This window comes from Dermacentor albipictus, chromosome 3 (assembly GCF_038994185.2).
Source record: "Dermacentor albipictus isolate Rhodes 1998 colony chromosome 3, USDA_Dalb.pri_finalv2, whole genome shotgun sequence".
Classification (NCBI taxonomy): domain Eukaryota; kingdom Metazoa; phylum Arthropoda; class Arachnida; order Ixodida; family Ixodidae; genus Dermacentor; species Dermacentor albipictus.
Genome location: NC_091823.1, coordinates 32578772 through 32600396, shown reverse-complemented (window position 1 = coordinate 32600396; position 21625 = coordinate 32578772). Strand labels below are relative to the sequence as shown.

General features: G+C 47.6%; 1 protein-coding gene across 1 annotated transcript; it reads right to left on the bottom strand.

Moving 5' to 3' along the window:
• Positions 1-316: 316 nt before the first annotated feature.
• Positions 317-20231, bottom strand: LOC139057128 (uncharacterized). The gene is made up of 2 exons (XM_070534904.1): positions 19915-20231; positions 317-374 (listed from the first exon to the last, which is right to left on the bottom strand). The coding sequence occupies exons 1-2, from the start codon at positions 20229-20231 to the stop codon at positions 317-319; spliced, it is 375 nt and encodes a 124-aa protein (XP_070391005.1).
• Between the last annotated feature and the right edge of the window lie 1394 nt (positions 20232-21625).

Sequence of the window (21625 nt, the reverse complement as noted above, 5' to 3'; positions counted from 1 at the left end):
CACCTAATTACCTTTGCGGAAAAGAAAAGAGCGAGAAAAGTTGTCAAAGTAAAATGAGGTCATCGTATGTATTGTTACAATCTCTTCCTTGAGTTAATTCCTCAGCTGACGATGAAATTGCGCAGGACTGCCGACTTTATTTCTGCTCGTTAATAAACGCATCTAAGAAGACGCCGGCGCTTCTTAAAGGCACCGGGTACCTTTTGCTTGGATAAAAAGAAAAGAGACCCTCGGAGGACAATAACGCAAGAGCCACATACATGCGAGAGTCAGTAAAGGAACTGTTCACGCGAACTGATCACAAACTCTCACGTTATCATAGCAAGTCGTGCCCCAGCTGTGGCACCACAGCACGCAAGTTTATTTCAGCCACTCTAGGAAGACAAAACAAAGAGGGTGAGAAGAAGTTAAACAAGAAAAGCAGAACGCAGAGATAGCTCGACAAACAGCAGCGCCCACGTGCCCTGCATGGAACTAAACAAAGCGCACGTACAGAATGCGCACACTTTTCTTGCTTCTTTGCTTCACACTAACTCGAGTTACGCGTAGCGAAACCGTGCACACAGACACAGGAAAGACGTGAACCTGAAAGCGCAAATGCGGAATGTCATTGAGTGTCTTACTCTGCACGCCACTGCAGCAGCTCTCTGCAATGCGGTGGTGCACGTCACGATTATGTTTTGTCCAGGCTAGTGTCCATACTTGCATACCTGACTGGTGTCCATACTTTACTGGTGTCCATACTTGCATACGAAGACCAGTGCAAAAACCACGGAAGATTTTTACGGAGTATCACTAAGAGTTGCATTCCGCAGGAGTGCTGCCTTAGTATAGGACGTAGCTCAAGTCGCATGCCGTGCAGCATGTTTAGAGAATTCCTCAGTACGGCCCTTCAGATTGTAGAGCATCCGCAAATACAAATCGACTGGTCTCGTCCTCCTCGTTGCCACCACAGTTGGGGGCACTTTTCTGATCTGGTAGTGCATTTCACGTTGCGCGCTTGTATTCGTGAGTGAGTGCCTATTTTTTTTTTCTGTCAGTCAATTTTTTTCGTCCCTCACTATAAGACCTGAAATAGCAAGCCAAACCTTGCGCTAGGCTATCTTCTCGAGATACTAAACTTTATCTAACGCCAAAGCGCCGACATAAAGATAGCTACCTAGGAAGAGGGGCATATCTTTATGGCCATTGGCTACATAGGAGGGGGAGGAAAGAAATAGAAAAGGCAGGGATGTTAACCGGAAATGCGTGTGGTTGCTTCCCTATACTGGGGAACGGGAAAGGGGCAATAGAAAGATGAGATAGGGAGAGGAGTGGGGTAGAGGTGGTAGGGTAGGTGCTGAGGTCGCGCATGCGCCCTGAAGGCCTCACCCAATCAAAGGCGTTCACACAGGTCATTCATCCTCGAAAAACACAAAAAGGTCCTTTCAAAGCCTTGTGGGCCGACGAGCGATGGGGAGGTTACTCGAGTAGCACCTGCACGGACAGCGGCCGATCGTCCAGTCGTCGCAGTGCGATACAGGGTGCTTGTCTCTGTGACTGAAATCGACGATAGTGGTAAAATAAATGTTCGATGCTGTCTTCGTTGCCTCAGACGTCGCGAGCCGCACTGTCGGTAAGTGTAGTGTAATGTAGTGTAAGCCTTCGTGAAAGCCACTCCTAATCACAGCCGGTATAGAAGTGATGCCTCACGTCGGTGCAGCTTGAGTGGAGGTCGGAGTTGGAGCGAAGGGTTCAGTTCGTTTAACCTGGTGGACCTTATATTCAGGTTGTCCCACTTTGTTAAATATAGCTTGCGCGCCAGGGGACGTAGCTGCCTTGCAGCGTCTGTCCTAGGAAAAGGAATGGGAACGCTGTGTCCTTTTTGGTGTGACTCTCGGGCAGCTTTTCCACTGATGCCGCAATGGCCTGGTAACCACTGGAATATAATTTGGTGGCTTATCACTATTCCGTACGCTAGCTGCTCATGAGCTCCGCATTGGAGAACTGACTACACAGAGTGTAAAGCCACTACCGAGTCGGAAAACACGGCCCATGTAGCAAGAATCTCTGTTTCAATAAACTGAAGTACACTGCTCAGAGGCGTGAGTTCTGCTGCCGTAGACGTCGTAACACATGACGTCTTGAATCTCAGTGTTACTTCTCTTGTCTGCATAAGGACAGCAACACCAGAACTGGTTGATCTGGTTGATTCGCCAGTACAGATGTCTACATGGCTACTGTATTTCCCGTATACCATGGGTAAGCTCAGTATTTTTAGTGCAGGTGGTGGTAGATCTGACATGTTCTGAAGCCCTAGAATTTTGAGCGAGAATCGGGAATATAGCTTGCGCGCCAGGGGACGTAGCTGCCTTGCAGCGTCTGTCCTAGGAAAAGGAATGGGAACGCTGTGTCCTTTTTGGTGTGACTCTCGGGCAGCTTTGTCATCGTGATCATTTCCACTGATGCCGCAATGGCCTGGTAACCACTGGAATATAATTTGGTGGCTTATCACTATTCCGTACGCTAGCTGCTCATGAGCTCCGCATTGGAGAACTGACTACACAGAGTGTAAAGCTACTACCGAGTCGGAAAACACGGCCCATGTAGCAAGAATCTCTGTTTCAATAAACTGAAGTACACTGCTCAGAGGCGTGAGTTCTGCTGCCGTAGACGTCGTAACACATGACGTCTTGAATCTCAGTGTTACTTCTCTTGTCTGCATAAGGACAGCAACACCAGAACTGGTTGATCTGGTTGATTCGCCAGTACAGATGTCTACATGGCTACTGTATTTCCCGTATACCATGGGTAAGCTCAGTATTTTTAGTGCAGGTGGTGGTAGATCTGACATGTTCTGAAGCCCTAGAATTTTGAGCGAGAATCGGGACCCTCCCTCCACATATAACGAGATAACAAAGCACTTTTATCTAGACCGCAGAATATACAGCACACCTCACAATAAGCTCACCAGGCCTCAAGCCCTCACGTTCAGAATGCTTCAAACAAACACGTACCCCACGCAGAACAGACTACATCACTACATGAATGACCTATACAAAACATCATATTGCGAAAATTGCCATAGCACACTAGACGTACATCACTTGCTCTGGCCGTGTGGTCGGACCCACGCAAACAAGGATCAAGACTCCGCCAGGCTACAAGAAGCATTACGCAGCACGGACCTGGCGGAGCAGCTATGGGCCGTCCAGCGAGCCCACGATGCGGCCAGGGAGTTACAACTCCCGGTCCCAACGTGGGAGTAGCCCGCTCTATGGGACCTTGCGTCCCGTAGCTCGCAGGACCTCTCATTAAAGTTATTCAATCCAATCCAATTCAGGACAGCACAAACACCACGGAGGAGACACCTGTCTGCCCGCAAGTGCGTGGCCCGATGTAAGCGAGGCACTATATGCACTGAAAATTCTACTCTGTGATGTGCGGGGTCTTTCCACGGCGAGTCCGGCGATGTTGCGGGATGGGTCCGGGCAATGTGCCTGATGTGTGCACGCATCATCTCGACGGCGCATCGTGATTGCGTAATCTTGAGCAATAGCAATAGCTTCAGCCGTTGACGCAGTGTGTGGTCTGTGAACGAATGCCCTAAGAGCTTGGACATGAATTCTCTGAATAGTACGCAAATTTGGTTAGCAGGTGTTGGATATAACAGGTAGGTTGTACCGGAGGAGTCCAACATAAAACAACCTCTACAGCTGTAACATGAATTATGTGAAGACCCCCAAGTTCTTTCCAGCAATGAACTTTTACAGATGACAAATAACTATCAGTCGCCTTTTCACGCGGTTCACATGAAGAATCCAGGACAGGTCTCTGATCAATCACAACACCGAAGAACCTGTGACTTCTGCTGGATGATATCACTTGTCCGTTGCCTGATATATTGTGTGAAGACATTGGCTTCCGGGTAAATGCCATCACTGCGAACCTTCCCATGCCACCTCCACCTCCTTGTTTGTGAAGGTAGCATGATATGAGTGAGGCCATCTTTTGAAGCCGGGCGTGAAGCTGAAGCCGCGTCACTCCCACCTTCCGAACACAGATGTCGTCGGCGTAGGTAGAGAGTCGAACAGAGCTTGTTAGTTTTCGACAAGTTCAATAAGGGCAAAATTAAAAAGCGTTGTGCTTAATACTCCGCCCTCAGGGACTCCGCGGCAACTATAATAATGGGGTGTCGTGCTTTCCCCGGCGAGTACATTGAATGATCTCATCTGTAGGTAGCTACGAACCCAGAGATATATCTAGCCACCAACTCCTATTGCTTCTAGCGCCTTAATGATAACTTCGTGGCTGACATTATAGTACGCCCCTTGAACGCCTAGGAACAAGGCGGCAGAGAAGCGTTTATAGGCCTTCTGAATTTCAACGCACGTTACCAAGTCGACAACGTTGTCTATAAAGGAACGGCCTCGCCTCAACACTGTCACCTTGTATGGATAAAGTTCATAGCGTTCTAGGTACCCCTCCAGACGCGTTATAGCCATCCGTTTCATTACTTTTCTAACACAACTAGCAAGCACGATCGAATGGTATAACGCAATGTCCAAATGCGACTTGCGAGCTTTGAAGAGCGAACTCGGGTGACTATCCATTCCTGTGGAACCAGGCCAGTCTGCCAGGAGTCGTTGCACAGGAGTCGTCACACAGGAGCAAGAGTGCCTTTCGAGCTAGTACACCCAGGTTGCACAAAGCACGGTATGTTATTCCACCCGATCCTGGCGCTGAGGAACGTCTGCACAAAGCAAGCACCCCTTCTAATTCGTCCAGAGAAAAAGGGCACTCCACACGGGGATCAAGTTCGAACGGTGAGTGGTCGGGAGCCCAAGTGCCAGTGGAACTGGATTCTCCGGCAATCCTCCTACAGAAAAATTCTGCGACTTTAATCTATCTGCATTGCAGATAAAGAGGCAGTGAATTAAACGGGTGGTATTTTCAAGGGGTTGCATCGAGGCCATGAACTGTACGTTCTCCAAATAAAAGACAAACGCTCTCTGGGATCCAGAGACTCGTCGAAAGACACCTATCGTCGTGAAGCCAGCTTATTCATACGACGCAGTATTTTTTTTTTGTGTGTGTGTGCGTCTGGCAAGTCTCAAATGATGAATGGACTTTGTGCGTCTATATCTTCGTACTACACGGCGGCGAACTCAGCGAAGTTTCTCTAACTCGACGTTGAAGTCGGTGCTTGCAGACCACTTCAAAATGAAAACTGACTATATAAAGCTTAAGCAAGCCTACCTCCAACGTAGCTGTCGTACAAACTCTAACCTTCTCGTGAAAAGTACTTTCTTACGGAGCTACTTTCACTAGTTGTTATAAATAAAAACAAAGCCCATCAATCACTTCTAACCCTGCGTGATATTTAGGTTACAAGCACTGTGTATACACGAAAATAACGACACCGACGTTATGTGGAGACAAGAATGCGATCGAATGTAAGTGGCATGCACATTTTCTGAACAATCTCATTCGTGGCTAAAGGTTGTCTAACGTCACTCTGTGCAAAATCTGAACACTTCTTTCATGAAGGCCGTTATAGTACACAATAATCCATCACATAACACACACGCACACGTGCGCAAAAACACGGGTTAAAATTAAACGTCCGTTTATTGGTCATCACTTTCTGTGTGGCATAAGTAGGTCAGTGAAAAAAGCAACAGCTGATAAGAAAAAAAAAGTAATCTATCCTAATATATCGATGTTATTCCATTGCTTCATTTCCTAAAAAGTTATATCCACTCTTTTATAAACGATGGCACTTGAGACCGCTTTCAAAGAGAAGACAGAGCTTTCACCTTCAGTGAAGTCCTTTTCCAAGGTCCTCGCCTCTTCTATGAAGAGGTCTCCATAGACGTAGAAAATTTTGTCATATAAAGACGCCGCTTTGAGAGGCGAACGAAATCAATATTTATGAGAAAGCCTTTGTAACAGGGATGAAGAAGACTTGATCGATGATGACTAATGGGGCCCCGTAGACTGCTGAGACAAAATATTTCGTGTGCCGTGGAATAACGTGCCACGAAGATATAGCGTGCCCTCTTCGCCGTCGTGATGAAAATGAAATTATTAATGGCGTGCTCCTGCCCCGCTAACGAAACCGAGATTTCTCTCCGGCGGGCAGCTTCCTTTTCTTCGAGGAGGAATAAGTTAAAAGAAACGAAAGAAACCAACCAAGGTGGTATTAGCGAGCACCGCGGCACTTTCTTTCACCGGACGCGCTCAAGGTTACGCAAAACTTTGCCCGAAGCCCGCGAGAGATAACATAAGGGAAACGTTTCGGAAAAGGAACAAGGTATTAAACTAGCGAATCGCTAAGCAATTGTCTTTTGAGTATTCCTGTCGGCGCGCTGGCTTGCACCCACATGTATTAGGGAATAGCACAAAATAACAAAAAGTAAATAATATGCGTTGCTTTTTTTTAAAGCAGGGCAGGTAAATTGCGACGTACGTATTTGTTAGCAACTTTGTTCGTACGTGTGCTTTTCACGTGCATGCTTGTTCCTGTACGCGTGTGCATGCCGGCCTGTGTGCGTGTTTGGGGCAAATCAGTTCTGCGGAAGCTAGCAAGGTGGAGAGCAGTTCGTAAGGAAGGAAAAAAAATAATGTCATTCACGCGACTGTAATTCGAAGCTACTAAGGAAGCTCGCCGAATGTGTAAGAAAGAAAGAAAGAAAGAAAGAAAGAAAGAAAGAAAGAAAGAAAGAAAGAAAGAAAGAAAGAAAGAAAGAAAGAAAGAAAGAAAGAAAGAAAGAAAATGGCTCTGTTGCCGAGGTCAAACCCGCGAGCAGTGTCTTTCTAACAGTTAGGTAGCTCTTCCGCCAGGGGTAATCAATAGGGCAGTAGAAACTGGCTTTGTAGCTTCGTGCTACAATTGGGTAAAATATAATTTTCCGTTTAATGGACCTTGCTCCACCTGGAGGACATCTGCAGAACTGATTTGCAGTATTTAGAGTCTCTGTGCGTTGAGTTGTCCAGGACTTTGGCCTCTGTCAGCAATCGGCTAGCCCCCTGGTTAGCTCAGATGGTACAGTTATCAACCCGGAAACGTCTTATTCCCCTGTTCTATCCCCCGGGCCAGAGCGAATTTTGCATGAACTGCGAGCTATCTTTCTGAGACGTTCGCGCGGGTCTCTTTTTGTAGTTTCGTGCTACAGTCAGATGGATAACGATTTTCCCACCCGTCGTGGTTGCTTAGTGGGTTTTGCGTTGTGCTGCCAAGCACGAGGTCGCAGGATCGATTCCCGGCAGCGGCGGCCTCACTTCGATGGGGGCGAAATGCAGTGACAAAGACGGCCCGTGTACAGTGCATTGGGTGCCCGTTAACTAAGCTCACGTGGTTGAAATCAATACGTAATCCTCCGCAACGGTATACCTCTTAATGCTATCGTGGTTTTGGTACGTAAAATCCTAGAAGAAACAAGCAAACACGCACACGCTTAAAAGATGGATACACGCCTCGTTCTTATTCTCCTGGCTTCTATGCTAATTCCGATGCCGGAATCAACACTCTGAGTTCCGGCACTGATGCTCTGCCACCGGGACCAGAATCCTATTGTTGTCAGCCTTCTTTCGTCCAAGAGAAACGACGTTTGGCACGTTCGAAGCACATGTCAAATACCACAAATTCACGAATCAATTTCGCGCAACTTGACCCCAGTGGCATCGAAAACCAGAGAGGGACGAAAAGCAGCAGCACTGTTCTGTCCTGCTGAGAATTTCCAGCAGAAAAGCAACCTCGGAAGCCGAGTCATTCTTTAGCGCGCCTTCCGAAAACACCAGCGGGTCAGAAAGCGGCAACGTCTGCAAACATCGATCGCCACTGGTATGCCACAAACCCCGCCAGCAGTAAACCCCCCAACCTTTCTTTCCTTTCTCACCCTCTTCGCGCACCCGATACCAACTTTTGCTGGGCGCTCCTGGACGTGAAAGAAACACCGGAAAGCAGGAGAAACCGGAAGAAGGGAGCTCAAGCCCGGGGTCCAGACCGCGAGATTTTTCTTGCGAAAGTACGTCGTCCCCCTCCTGTGACTCATGGCATCCCGTTGGGCTTCTCCTCAGCGCCTGCTACGCGTTACGGCGGCCAAGCCCGCCGTAGTTGCTGGCACCATGGTCGTGCTGCCCTACCCCACTGGGCCGCTTGAACCCCGAGGAGCCAGCATATTGGCCTGGGTCGCCGAATTTTTAAAGGCACTTCCGGTTGCGTTGTATCCTTTTTACTCGTTCTTTGTGCCGCCTCTACAGGAATGGTTATACGTTTATACGGGTCGACGCGGCAGTTCCCACACGTCTACTGACGAGAGAGCTTTTCATTGTTTTTGCTTTCTTGCATGCATGCATTGTTTTCCGCAGAAATGGCGTCGTTTGGTGCACTTTAAATAACGTTGCCTCGGGCATCTGCCGCAAAATTTTGTATGCTTTCACAATGCACGTCTGGGCACAAGATTCCTTGTCGAAGTCGATACACCTTACTCGTGATGTGCTAAATACGTCGCATAATAAGGTAACGTATGTAAGTACTTCCTCACTTGAAACTACAGCCAGAAATTACACACAGGGAAAAGAAAGAACGGACAGACATGCAGCACTGATATCCGTTCCGTCCTTCTTTCGCAGTGTGCCATTTCGGGCTATAATTATAAGTATGGATTACCAACACGTCCCCCATACTGTTCCTTTGTAAGTTCTTCCTTGCTCATTAATAGGAGTAGTAACAAGGAACGTAGCGCTTTAGAGCGATGTCTGAATCATAAGCTTTGCAGAAACTGTGGTACACGAATAAAGATATATATGACACAGGCACGACGGCACGCATGCATAATAAACGAAAAAAAAATGAATTGTGATTTCTTTCTACGCTCCTTTTTTTTGTCTCCTTGCAGTTTTGTTTGTGTTAGCCATGGTTCACAGGACAGACCAGGAAAGCCCCTCACGCTAAAACATATTTATAGCTACTTTCTGCTGTAGTACGTTAACACTTAAAAACCCATTCTCACATTGTCCACATAGAACGATGGCAATTCGTGGAAAATGAGCTTATTTTTTACTGCCTTTCTTTTGTTGTTGTTGATGCATGGGTTGCGAATTGACGTAATAAAGTACATCAAGGCGTGTAGGCCTGCTTCGCGGAGAAGCTGCAGATGTGTCTTGTGCAAGTGAGTGTTGAAAAGTAACCGTACGCAGTCTTCAAGCCGGTGCGTGTATATCGTGGTACCTGTAGGTACTCTCTCTCTCTCTCTCTCTCTCTCGCTCGCTCGCTCGCTCTCTCTCTCTCTCTCTCTCATTTAGCCTTTGCCCCTGGACACAGCCAGTGCAGATGGTGGCGAGCACCAGCTGCAGGCGCGGGGGCTGAGCTCTTTGGTCACTTGACATTGGTCTCCAAGTGCTGGGTCCAAGGTCCGAACCATCCCAACCCATAGCCTCCGACGAGACTCCAACCACCCGAGTGGGATTAGGTGGAAGTGAGCAGACACGGGGCGGGGATCAAAAGGCACGTGTCCCGCCAAAGAAGAGATTTTCGGGCAACAAGGATGAAGTAGAGGTCGAACTGAAGGGAAATAGCTGGGCTGTAAGGTGCAAAATGAGAGCGAGTGTTTTTGTCGGCTAGACATTTATTGCGATCGCGACAATAGTCCTGCGCTGAGTGGACTTTGATGGTGAATTGGGAAAACTGCGAAGCCATGTGTCCCTTTCCAGATACGTATCATCGTTTTTTAGATAAATGCACTTTTTTTGTTGCTGCGGTTACATGTATACGTAGCGTTCTGGCAATTCGACTAATCAACGCAACAGTAGCGGGTCCTGAAGAAACGAATCAACATAACGCTGTCCTCCGCGAACGGCTTTCGTGTTTTCAATTTGAAGTAAATGTTTTAGTCACAACAACGCAGTGCGTGAGCAATGAAAGTCTTGCGTCGGCAAAAAATTGAAAAATTCGAGAGAAAATTGCATTCAGGGGGAGCTTGTATGTCTCCGACCGGCAATGAAAAAAAGAAAGAAATTGTCAAGATTAGAGAATGAGAGAAATGAAGTGAAAAAGGCAGTGGGATTAACCGGAACACCTTCTGGTTGGCTACCCTGCACTGGGGGAGGGGTAAAAGGAAACTATAGAAGAAACGATTACCGCCTTTCGGTGTTGAAACTAAAGTTGAAACTAAAGCTTCAAAGCACACAGTGGGGCAAAAGAACGACCACACCAAATAAGCCAGTAATAACCTTTCGAGATACAAAATCAGCAAACAAGACAAGTTGCCGCCGATAGGGTTCAGGACGAACGACTTGAGCCGCGAATGCAGCCGCGGGTCTCACGGACGTTGGAACCCTCCAATACGGGCAAGAGTATGAGCAGAGGAACCGAGAGTGAACTGGGGTCCCGGCCGAGGTCTAAACGTGCGGAACTAAAGGATTGCCTGGCTGCGAGCCGCACAACATGGCGTCATCGAGGGGAACGACGGGGGGAGAACGCCGAGCAACGGAGTGGTATCCCAAGGAAAATCGTCCCCGCAACCCGCGTCACGTTCGAGCTTCCGAGCAATTTGTCACGCGTTGCGCGGCACCGCCGCGACTCTCCCCGTAAAGCGCAAGCGCCACTGCTACACCGCCCCGCCAGGCTCTGCGGCATTGCAAAGAAACCAACAGCCACTTTGCTTTCGCTCGTTCTCGTTTCCCGCTGGCAGCCTGCGCTGTTCGGCTCGAGCAACAAGAACCGATGCAGCGCGCAGCGTGGCATAGTCATGGAGAAGCCAGGTAAGAAAAAAACGTTAAGAAAACCGTAGGCTTCGAGGTTCATTTAGCCACTCGAAACTCCCTGGTTTCCAATAAAGCACGCGGCCTTCCAATGCCTTAGCCGCTCGAGCAATACGCTGAGCCCGTTAGGAGAAAAAGAGGGGGAGAGAGGGAGACTGCCGCTCCGAGGTAGCGGGACCGAGCGCTGTCTCATGCTTATGGCTGCTGCTGGCTCGAATGCGGCCTGCTCGGAACAATTAGGCGACTTTAATTACCGTGCAGCCGGCTGGTTCCGCAAATGATCATCGTTGCTCTGGCTTAGGTGGGTGGGTATAGAAATGAGCTTGTTCCTAGACCGACAGAGTAAGGAGGGGGGCTCCACGTCATTGCTTCTTTCGTTTCTTTTTCTTTCTTTTTTTTCTTTTTCGACGCTCGACTGCTGCGCACCTCATTTTTCCTGCGTGTTCATAAGAGAGGCCCATATATAGACTCACTTCTCGAGCTCATTGCGTATTTTCCCTTCTTCCTAACGCGACGTACGTGCCGGCTCAGGTATAACAGGATTGTTAAGGACTCCGCCAACGCGCGGTGTAATGACTCGTAACCACTGCTAACCAGTCGTCTGTTGGTCACAGTCGGCGTCTGCAGAGATATGTACATGTTCTATTGAATAACTGATGAGGTTTAACGTCCCATAGCAACACAGCCGGCATAGTGGAGGTCTCCGAGTTATATTTATTTCCTCAATTTAGTGACGTGCTCTAGAAGCTACGCCCACTGGCCTTTAGCATCGCGCCCACCTGGGAATGTGGCCTGCGCGACTGCTATTCGAAACAACAACCGCGTTGTTAGCAGCGGAGCTTTAATGCGACTGAGCCAATGTGGTGGGTACTGAGATATATGCATACAACGTCGATAAGCTATTCTTAAAATTGCAGTAGGTGTTGTAAAGGAAAGACGGATGCTTTAAAATTGCCTCTGTTAGCGATTGCGATATCGCTCGAGTCGGTGGTCAAGTAGGCGTCTCCCGTTATACCAACTTCCCGCAAAATTTCATCAGCAGTGTTAGTTTTCTCATCGATCCACAGCGCATAGGTACGCCCACTCCTCCCGCTCCCTCGTTCATCTCGAAGCCTGCAGCACCAACAAATAAAGGATCACCCCTTCCCGTATATCCTTTTCGTTGGGAACCAAGCCGCTGTCCTCGGACTCGGGACAAGAAAAGTTGCGAGGTTTAATAAAATCAATGCCACGCCTTTTCACCGGCGCAAAGAAAAAGACGAGAAGTGTAGCCAGCCAACGAACGGGACCTGTTTCCTGACAAGACCGCAACGGAAGATCCCGGTGCGTGCGCCAGGGCTTTTCTTTGGGTTGGGCGTGCCCGCGTCCACGCCGGCGGGGCTCTCGGCGAGCCGGCAGCGCAGATGATGGAGCGTTCGCAATTCCTAATGCGGGCTAATCGATCTTACGAGCGGCCTCGCCAGCCATCGCTGGCTGCCGGCCTTCCGAAGTGACGTCTTTCTCGGCGGTCGCGCTTCGCAGCAAAAGATGTGGCGGAGTGGGAGGGGCGGTCGGGTGTGGGGGGAGGTGTGTATCTTTTGCCCCGGGGCTCACACACTTCAAGCAACGCGTGCGCCGTATCCATCATAACGCGCGCGCGCGCAACCTCTCGGGGTCCTGCGCAAACAAAGTCCGCCGTCGCTTTTTTTCTGTTTTTTTTGTTCTTTTTGGTGACCAACCGCGAGTCGGTTCTGACCCAGAAACGGTGAGTTGTCCTTACTGGACACGTAAGCTGCAGTCGACGAAACGAACGCTGCAGGAGCGACGAAAAGCAGACGGATGAATAATAGAGAAGTGCGGATGGGGTAGACGCAACGTTGCTTGTGCAACACAGTGTCCTTGTGCGTTCCGCCAGACCTCCTTTTTTTTCTCTCTCTCTCTCGCTGCCGCAGAAAGCGGCACCCATGTAGGTCACCGTCGGGTTTCGCGTTGGGTCTATAGGTGAGTGTCACTTTCTGGGTTCCCTTGGCAAAGCGCGAAAACTATCCACTCCTTTATGCTCGACACAGAACTTCTGTGCCATATACATGCGGTCCTATCTTCTTGAATTGCGCAGGTCCGCTCCGTGAAGCATAAAATAGTACTTAGGGTAAGTTTTGTATTACCCGAAGGCACAGAAGGTTGAGTCCATTTAGGCATCACGTGGGTGCCGCATTGAAACCGCTTTCTTTTCTATGCGTGCGACAATTTTCGGAGCTTTCATACCAGGCGTTTTCTTTTGTACTTTAGCCTATGCTGCACCGTATATTTAATGCAGGTATAGCAGAATGTGAACATAGCGTGTAGTATTATTAAATCATTCATTGGCCTTGAGCTGAGTGCATCGCCTCGTCTAACATCGTTACTGCATCATCAATAGTAAATAATTCTTGTTGTCAGAGAGAAGATATCCATTTCTGATGTCCAGCAGCTTTATGAAGGTCGCTTATAGCATAATTTCTTTGCAATCAATCAATCAATCAATCAATCAATCAATCAATCAATCAATCAATCAATCAATCAATCAATCAATCAATCAATCAATCAATCAATCAATCAATCAATCAATCAATCAGCCAGTCAGTTAGTCAGTCAGTCAGTAATTAAATAAGAAAATAAATAAATAAAGCGCTTATAGTGCAACTTCTTTGCTCATGTGTCATTGCAACGAAACCTGCTAAAGGAAGTTTAACGTTTCAAATGCAAGTAAGCGATGTCACAATATCACTTTTCGATATTACAGAATCGAATCTGGTGGTGTCAACATATCTTCTGGTAACTTCAATGAAGTTTGGAGTTCGGCAAAAGGCACTTGAGGCACTCGTTTGTGAGGTTCTCTAAAACTCTGAGGGACTTACTTTTTTAAGTATTCTTCAGAATGGCATCAAAAAGTCACACCGGAATTGCTGACGCCACGAACAGCGTAAAGACTCAAGTTTCGCCACACAAATGCGATCTATCCAGCTGCATACAAATGAGTACGCATCGCAAGGAGGCACATATTTATGCGGGAGCCGCTCCAGAGGAAACAATATATTCCCCCGCGCATCAGCTCACCAAGAAGGCGCTCGGAGTCCAGATTTCAACGCCAAAGAAAATATGTTTTCGCCTAGCCAACAGAGCATAGCGCCACCAACGCGTCCACTTTGTGGCGTCTTGTTTACGTTCTACAAACTTCCGGCCGCAGGAGAAAAACTCTATTCGTGCAGCGGATCCATCGAAGGTAACTCAATGAAATGGGAATCCAGACGCATTCGTGGCGATAAATTGTCTGCTCCGTGAATTCGGCAGCCGCAGCACCATTCATTACAAGAGCAGGCGGCGCGAACCGTGCTCTGTATAACCCAAGCGCGAAGCTGCCGCAAACGAGAAAACAAGGTTTGCTTCTCTTTTTCCGCAGCGCGCACTCTTTCCCCACTCCTGTCAATTGAATCTTCCCGGTGTGGTCGGGCGGCGGGAAGACGCCCTCCCCGCCGTCGCAGTTGTAAAAGGCGACGCTGGAAATGCCAGTTTACGCCGCTTCATGGTGGAAATCTACGAGCCGAGATAAAACACCAGCGGTGACATGAACAGCAGACGAACAGCGGCGCCATGCCGCGGCAAAAGCAGGATGCACGGGGGTATACGAACAACCCTGCTACTCGAATACGGCGCGCATAAAAGGACGTCATCGCGAGCGTGGGGGAGGCGCCGTTTCTTCTTTCACTCTCGCAAGTTTCGAGTTGGTTGGAACGCGACCGGCGGGGGAACCCGCTCGTAAAACGGGACTCGCACGAAAAGAAAGTTCACCAAACGACAGCACACGCGTCGTCCTCCTGCCAGAGCTGTCTTCTGCACCGACGACGGGTCAAATCTGTTCGCGTGCCGCACAGCAGACGACGAGTAAGGGGTGATGGGAGCTTATGGCTCCAGAGGTGGTTGTCCCCACGAACGACATCGCTGCAAACCCAAGCGCCCATCGCGGATAGAGGGCGGAATAAGACCATTTGCAGCTATACAACCCCCCCCCCCCCCCCACACACACACACAGACACTTTCCTTTTACTTACCTCACTCCCCTTCGGTGGGAAATGGGCGGAGGACGTCTTTGAAAGCTCGTAAATCAAACGGCGGAGTTGCCAATAGCGTTGAAATGCTCCTGCTTTTTCCAGCCGTAAGCTGGAAGGTAGGTGAAGCCATTGAGCCTTTAAATATTGCCGCCTGCAAAATGAGCGTTGATATTCTCCTTTCGGCATAGCTATCAAGGGTGTTTTGGGCAATTATGACTTTCAAGGCCCGTGGAACAATATAGTATTCTATGTTACATTAACTGTTTCAAGACCATGTAGCGTTTTCAGTTTGCACATTCGTATGGCTCATTACGGTATCTTCGAAACCATTCTTCATGTTGAAAAAAAAAAGGACAACTGTTCTGTCTATACCTAGCATGTCTATGTGAGCTTGTAGCATCGAATTAAGCCTATAGTAGACATGAGCGTCGTAGAGAACCAAGTCTCACTGTCACTTATTCAATTTTTTAAAAATCTAGTCAAGCCAACAATCGCGCGAAGAGCGTAGTTCATCCATGAGTAGAGCGCCATTTTGGGCATGTTACTTGCGAACACTTTGTACCATTTTGAGGAAGCGTACGAGAGGCTGGTTTTCTCTGTTAATATAATGACTTCACAGAAAATGATAATTTATATTTCTCTCTGTCTCTCTACTGTTTTTGTGGCTCTTTAAAAACGTTCTTTTTTCTTGAAGCCATGCAAAAATATGCGAATGTTGATGCTTTCGTTCTCTCCAATTGTTTAAGCATTTTTGTTTTGTTTTGATGATAAAACATAAAATAAGAAAGTTTCGGGGACATGGCCTAGCTTATACCTAATATATTCAGAAAAGTCAATAGTGAAAATCACACTGCGAACGCGTGTATATTTTTCCTTGCTCTCCGTCTTCTACACACAAGGTCACCCCTAGGTTAATCGTCCGATTTTCCTTCTGGGTCTGGACCTAATCTAACGATGCTGCTTGGTCCCGTGCATTCGCATTACAAAGGACGGGAAGCGTCAAAAAGGCATTGATTTTGATGGCATTGCAAAGGTTGGCAGTTGTTGCGTCGCCAGTTTCTCCACAAACAGCAGTGTGCCCAATGAGCAAATGATGATAACATAAGGTCATATTAAAAAAAAAAGATACAATAAAACACATGTTCTAACACAATTAAACAGCAACAGTAAATATAGAAAAGAAAACAGCACACTCATCAATCTATAACCTACACAGAATGCTGCGACATGACAGAAACACACAAGAACGTACAAAGCGCTATTACATGGATACAGTGTTACCTCCTGTAAAGAAGGTTACCAATTCTTTCAGAACTGATTGCTGTAATGATGCCTTCCCCCATGAACTATGCAACCTTGCCATATTGAAAGGACGATTATCAAGGGTCATCAACGTCGCCTTCAAAGCACATCTTTGAACTTGGGACAGCCTAATAGAACGGGTTCTGCGTTCTCTCATGACCGGCCGCACGTGCAAGGCATATCCGAACGACGCATACGAAAAAAAAAACTACTTGTATATGTAACTTCGAATATGATGCGATGACTGAGAGTGTATGTCACAGCCAGCGCCGGTAGACATAGGAGACTGTACACGGGCATCAACTCTGCACAGAAGACTGCCCATGGAATTGGCGGGAAATCAATAAACATGCCTCATGAACTTGCAGAATTGCTTTGTTCTAACGTCAGCAACCCTAGTTAATTGAATTAGTGTTACAGGAGCAGAATGTTGTGCTTCTTATCAATTTTCGCGACTGCAGTGTTTTCTGCTATACCGACTATAAGGTTCACATGAGGACACCACAACGTTGCTCTACAAAGTGCAGCATGTCTTTTCTTTCTTTCTTTTTTTTTGTCTAGACCTCTGCGGCGAAATAATGTGTACAACTAGCACGCGGGTGCTGTGAATAATGAGAGGCTCTTTCGAAGGAAAATTCAGAATCCAAGTCAGACAAAGCAGCAGCGACGCAGTCGACGAGAGGTTTCAAATTCAGCTACTTTTCAAGCCGACAGAAAAGCCGCTCCTTGCGATCAGTGCCGCGTGCAAGCAATATTCGCGAAGCGAATGCCGGGAGCCATTCAGCGGAAAGACAGAGCGCTGAAGCGCATTCCCTGGGCGCGGAATGCAAGGCACCGGTGGAGATCGTTAGATCCCTTGGCGAGCCAATTGTTCGCTGTACAGCTCTTCGGGATTCACCGCGCATCGCACGTGGGACGCCAGGCGCACTTGCGAAAGGCCTTGCTTGCAGCTTCACAGCTGCGGGCGTCACTTTACATGGCTGCTGTTCGACCCAACGATCGAAGTTTTCTATTCTTTCTTGTTCTCGCTATCAGTCTGGGGACGTTTATCTTTTCTTCTCGCGCAAATCTGCAGAATGTCCCTTGACGCGCCAACCTCCCGACCAATCTCCCCTCGCGCACCACAGCAAGAGAGCGCAAATAAAAGAGAAAAAAAAACGCTTTAAGTGAGAAGAGAAAAGCGACCGCGTTTCACCGCCATGGGGTTGGCAGCATCCGCAAGCACGTGAGTCTTGCGCGGAATGCCTCTGTACGGCCCCCCCACACGAGAACGCCCGCACGGCCTGTCTTCGGACAAAGCGGCTCGAACCGAAAGCTGGCCCCGGAGAGTCAATACTCTGTAACACTCGACGTCTGGATGCGCTGTGGCGCCCTCCACTGCTGCGAACATCACCGCTGTGGCACTTCATCTTGACTCGCCCTCGCCGCTGCTCCAACTTCCTTAGATTTCCAATAAAGCTCGCGATATATTTGGGACCGCGATTGAGAGCAACCGACTGTCCAAGCTCGTCGCGGATGTCTCTACGTGACGCTAACTTCGCCATGTTGCTGGACCTTCATTTTTTTTTGCGTTCTTTTCTTCCGAGTTCTTCTCTTGGACAGAGAGCGTCGTGTGCCGACGTTACAGGGAGCGACAACAGAGCGTGTTAGTCCGTGTGGCGAAACGAAATTGGAAGAACGCCCGAATTCCACGCAGTTCGATCGTCCCGCTCCGTCACAGTAGCAACCCCAGAAAAGCTGTGCCGAGCTTAGAAGCCGTCAGCTTGCGTCTTGCTGGTCACGGGGCGACGATCGGTCGTTCAGCGCGTCGACTCATGTCGCTCAGCAAGCTGCTGTCGCGATCCATGCGTGCACAGCAGTGGTCCTTTAACACGAATGGTGTTTTGTGCTTCGTTCTCGCGAAAAACCTACCCCACGTATGCACACCACACCAGCTCTTCTCGGAGCGTTAGGAGACAAACGTGTCAGCACGTAATCATATTGAGCGTAAAAAGCCTCTATCTTGGCACTACGTTTTTTCCGGAATTTCCACAAAGAAATCTTGCGTCAACGTCAGAAGGGCTACACAGGGGCCCGGCAGGATTGTCGTAATCACGCATACTCAACCACGGAGTCCCTCCTTGTAGCGCAAGGAAGTTACTGAACTAATTGAGTTTGTCAAGGTAAAATACGCGAGAGAAATCGTGAGGTACGACTCACGCACAACCTAGAGACATGACAGCATCGGATTGTAATTTGAATAAACGAGAAAACATAAATTGGTTGGGCGGAAACTCAACTCAACTCCTCAAAACACAAACCCCTTTTCCAGTGTTTCCAGCATTCATAGAGCGGCTGTGGCCTCCGAGATTTGCGCGCGCCGGCGCGCGCAAATATCAAAGGCCATAAAGCGTAGCGCGCTGTTCCATGCATCACCTCTAGATGGCGCTCGCTTCCGTCGCATTGCGGCCCACTCAAGAGGCCGCGTTTCTACCAGAAAGCTCGCCCTTGTGTATAAAGCGGTCGGCGCCAGCGTTTTCCGGTAAACAGTACGGTTACATAAGCTCCAGTCGCCGGGAAGCGTGAGAAGCAGTCGGGGATCTTTGGATGCTATCGCGTTCCACTATCAAAGGCGAAGCTTAAGCATCCTCCAAGTGTTTATTTATGCATCGACGGTGGAACTGCTTCCCTTATTCATAACATGCTTTGGTACTTATTACTTGTTTATTGATACAGTATGGTCTATTAAAACGTGTAACTGCAACTGGTGTTTTTGTGACAAGTTTTTATGCTTCTAATTTTTGTTGATTACCTTTGACAGTTTTGTGTTTGGTGGTCAGGGCAAACTGGCGAATGTGATAATGTAGAATGCGACCTATGTTTTGCGTGTATCTGTAAACGGAGGTGGGGTCTAGGCCTTGTAAGGCAGTTTAACCTTTAATACCTACAATGACATTAATTTATTTTATTTGTTTGTCCATACTTTGAGCCATTTCCTGGCTTTCCAGGGTGGAGATACAAACTAAGAAGAATAGCATGCACACAAATCATTATTCGTATTGACAGTTTGTTCAGAAAGTACAATATGCATTTACCTACAAAACCCAGTGAAACAACACTTGCAAATTTTATTGAGAAGAATAAACCGAATCAGCAGTTGGAAACAACTCTCAGTTAAGTTTATTCCAACTAGCGATTGTTTTTGCTAAGAAATAATCCTTGAAGATATTAACTGTGCATTGATAAGGCATTAAGGCATAAGAATGGTTTATCTGGGGTTATACGCTGTCGGGAGGTCGCAAATAAGGCCTGGGATCTACGTTTAGGTTTCTCGTATACAACCGAAGCAGAAATTTTAGCGTAGCAACTTTTCTACACGTCACACGAGTAGAAGGTTCACTCTATAAGGTAAGTCTGTAACAGATTGCGTCTGGTTATAACAGAAAAAGACGAACCTCACCGCAAGACGGTCTACTTTCTACAAATTATCGACAAGGTGAGGATCCCAAACCATACACGCGTACGTCAGTCTAGGGCGAACTGTTGCCAAATATGCATTTAGTTTTACGTCGGGGCTGGCATACTCGAATTTTCTTTTTAACAAGCCAAGCGTTCTCTTCCGCTACAGGGCGGCTCCATTTCTTCTTTTCCTTTTTCTTCTTTTCCTTCTACTGCTTTCCCTTCTTCTGCTTCTTCTTCTTTTCCTTTTTCTTCTTTTCCTTCTTCCTCTTCTACTTCTTTTCTTTTCTTCTCTTCCTTCTTCTTCTTCTTCTTCCTCTTCTTCTTCTGTATCTTCTCCTTCTTCTGCTTCTTCTTCTGCTTCTTCTGCTTCTTCTTTTCCTTCTTCTTCTTCTCCTTCTTCTTCTTCTTCTTCTTCTTCTTCTTTGTCTTCCTCTTCTTCGTTTGTCTCTTCTTCTTCATCTTCCTCCTCTTCTTCTTCTTCTTCCACTTCTTCTGCTTTCGCTTTTCCTCCTTCTTCTTCTTCTTCTTCTTCTTCTTCTTCTTCTTCTTCTTCTTCTTCTTCTTCTTCTTCTTCTTCTTCTTCTTCTTCTTCATCGTCTTCTTCTTCGACTTCCTCTTCTTCAACTTCCTATTCTTCTTCTTTTTCTTCTTCTTCTTCTTCGTCTTCCTCTTCATCTTCCTCCTCCTCTTCTTCTTCTCCTTCTTCTTCTTCTTACGTCCACTGCAGGACGAAGGCCTCTCCCAGCGATCTCCAATTACACCTGTCTTGCGCTAGCTGATTGCATCTTCCGCCTGAAAATTTCCTTATTTCATCACCCCACCTGATTGTGTGAAGTCCTCGACTGCGCTTACCCATTCTTTAACACTAATAGCCAACCGGTTATCTGCCCTACGCATCACATGGCTTCCTCAGTTTTATTTTTGTTTTCTCTTAATGTCAACTAGAATATTGGCTATCGCCGTTTGCTCTCTGATGCACACCGCTCTCTTTCCGTCTCTTAACGTTACGCGTAAGATTTTTCGTTCCATTGCGTTGTTGTTCCACGTTCTTTGTTCCGCGGTAAATTCGCAGGAGAATATGGAATTACAGTCTATATGTCAAAATATGACCGCTATATTGTATAATAATAATATTTGGGGTTTTACGTGCCAAAACCACTTTCTGATTATGAGGCACGCCGTAGTGGAGGACTCCGGAAATTTTGACCACCTGGGGTTCTTTAACGTGCACCTAAATCTAAGCACACGGGTGTTTTCGCATTTCGCCCCCATCGAAATGCCGCCGCCGTGGCCGGGATTCGATCCCGCGACCTCGTGCTCAGCAGCCCAACACCATAGCCACTGAGCAACCACGGCGGGTCGCTATATTGTAGTCGAAACGATTGTGAGCCGTTCTGCACATTGCCGCCACATTTTTAGCACCTCTAAAACATTTATTTATTTACTCCATGGACCAAACAGGTTATAAATGCATGGGCTCGCATGCTCTCAAGCATTCTGTTTTGATTGCCGGATGTTCGATAGGACCAATTGGCTATAACGCAACAAATCCATCAAACCCTGTATATAGTCGGAGAACTGAACGCACCGATGGTCCGCACGTTCCTTCACCGATGACATTCGTGAAGGGATCGATCGAGATGAGTCTCTTCCTCGGGTAAGTCGGTTGGAGGTTCCAAGAAAGATCGCGGTTGACAACGATAACTAAAAATTGATTGCATTTCTTTATTTTTGTACAATATCAGTTGGACATTGGTGGATACCGGGTATCCAGTCTTTGATTTTTGTATGAAGTGAAGGGACTAACGCGCACTTTCTTGCTAAGTGGATGAGGCCTTGTCTTTCAAGACAGACGAGCTTGTTCACTATTCTAGTGCCTGTGGGCGAGTACCTTTATATTGATGAATAAATATATAAACAGACCTTGGTAACCAAGCTAAGAGCATAGCGTTTCTGTTTTTGTGGAAAACGCTTAAAAACGCTCGTTCGCCTGACATAACCCAATGTTTCTTTCCTGTATTCGGGTACTGTCGATGCAACATCAAGTACGCGGCTCGCAGCGCACTAGA

Coding starts and splice junctions, on each gene's coding strand:
- LOC139057128 (XM_070534904.1), bottom strand. CDS start 20,231: ATGAAGAGGAAGACGAAGAAGAAGAAGAAGAAAAAGAAGAAGAATAGG. Junction 375..19,914: donor GAAAAGAAGAAGCAGAAGAA/GCAGAAGAAGAA, acceptor TTGTCTTCCTAG/AGTGGCTGAAATAAACTTGC.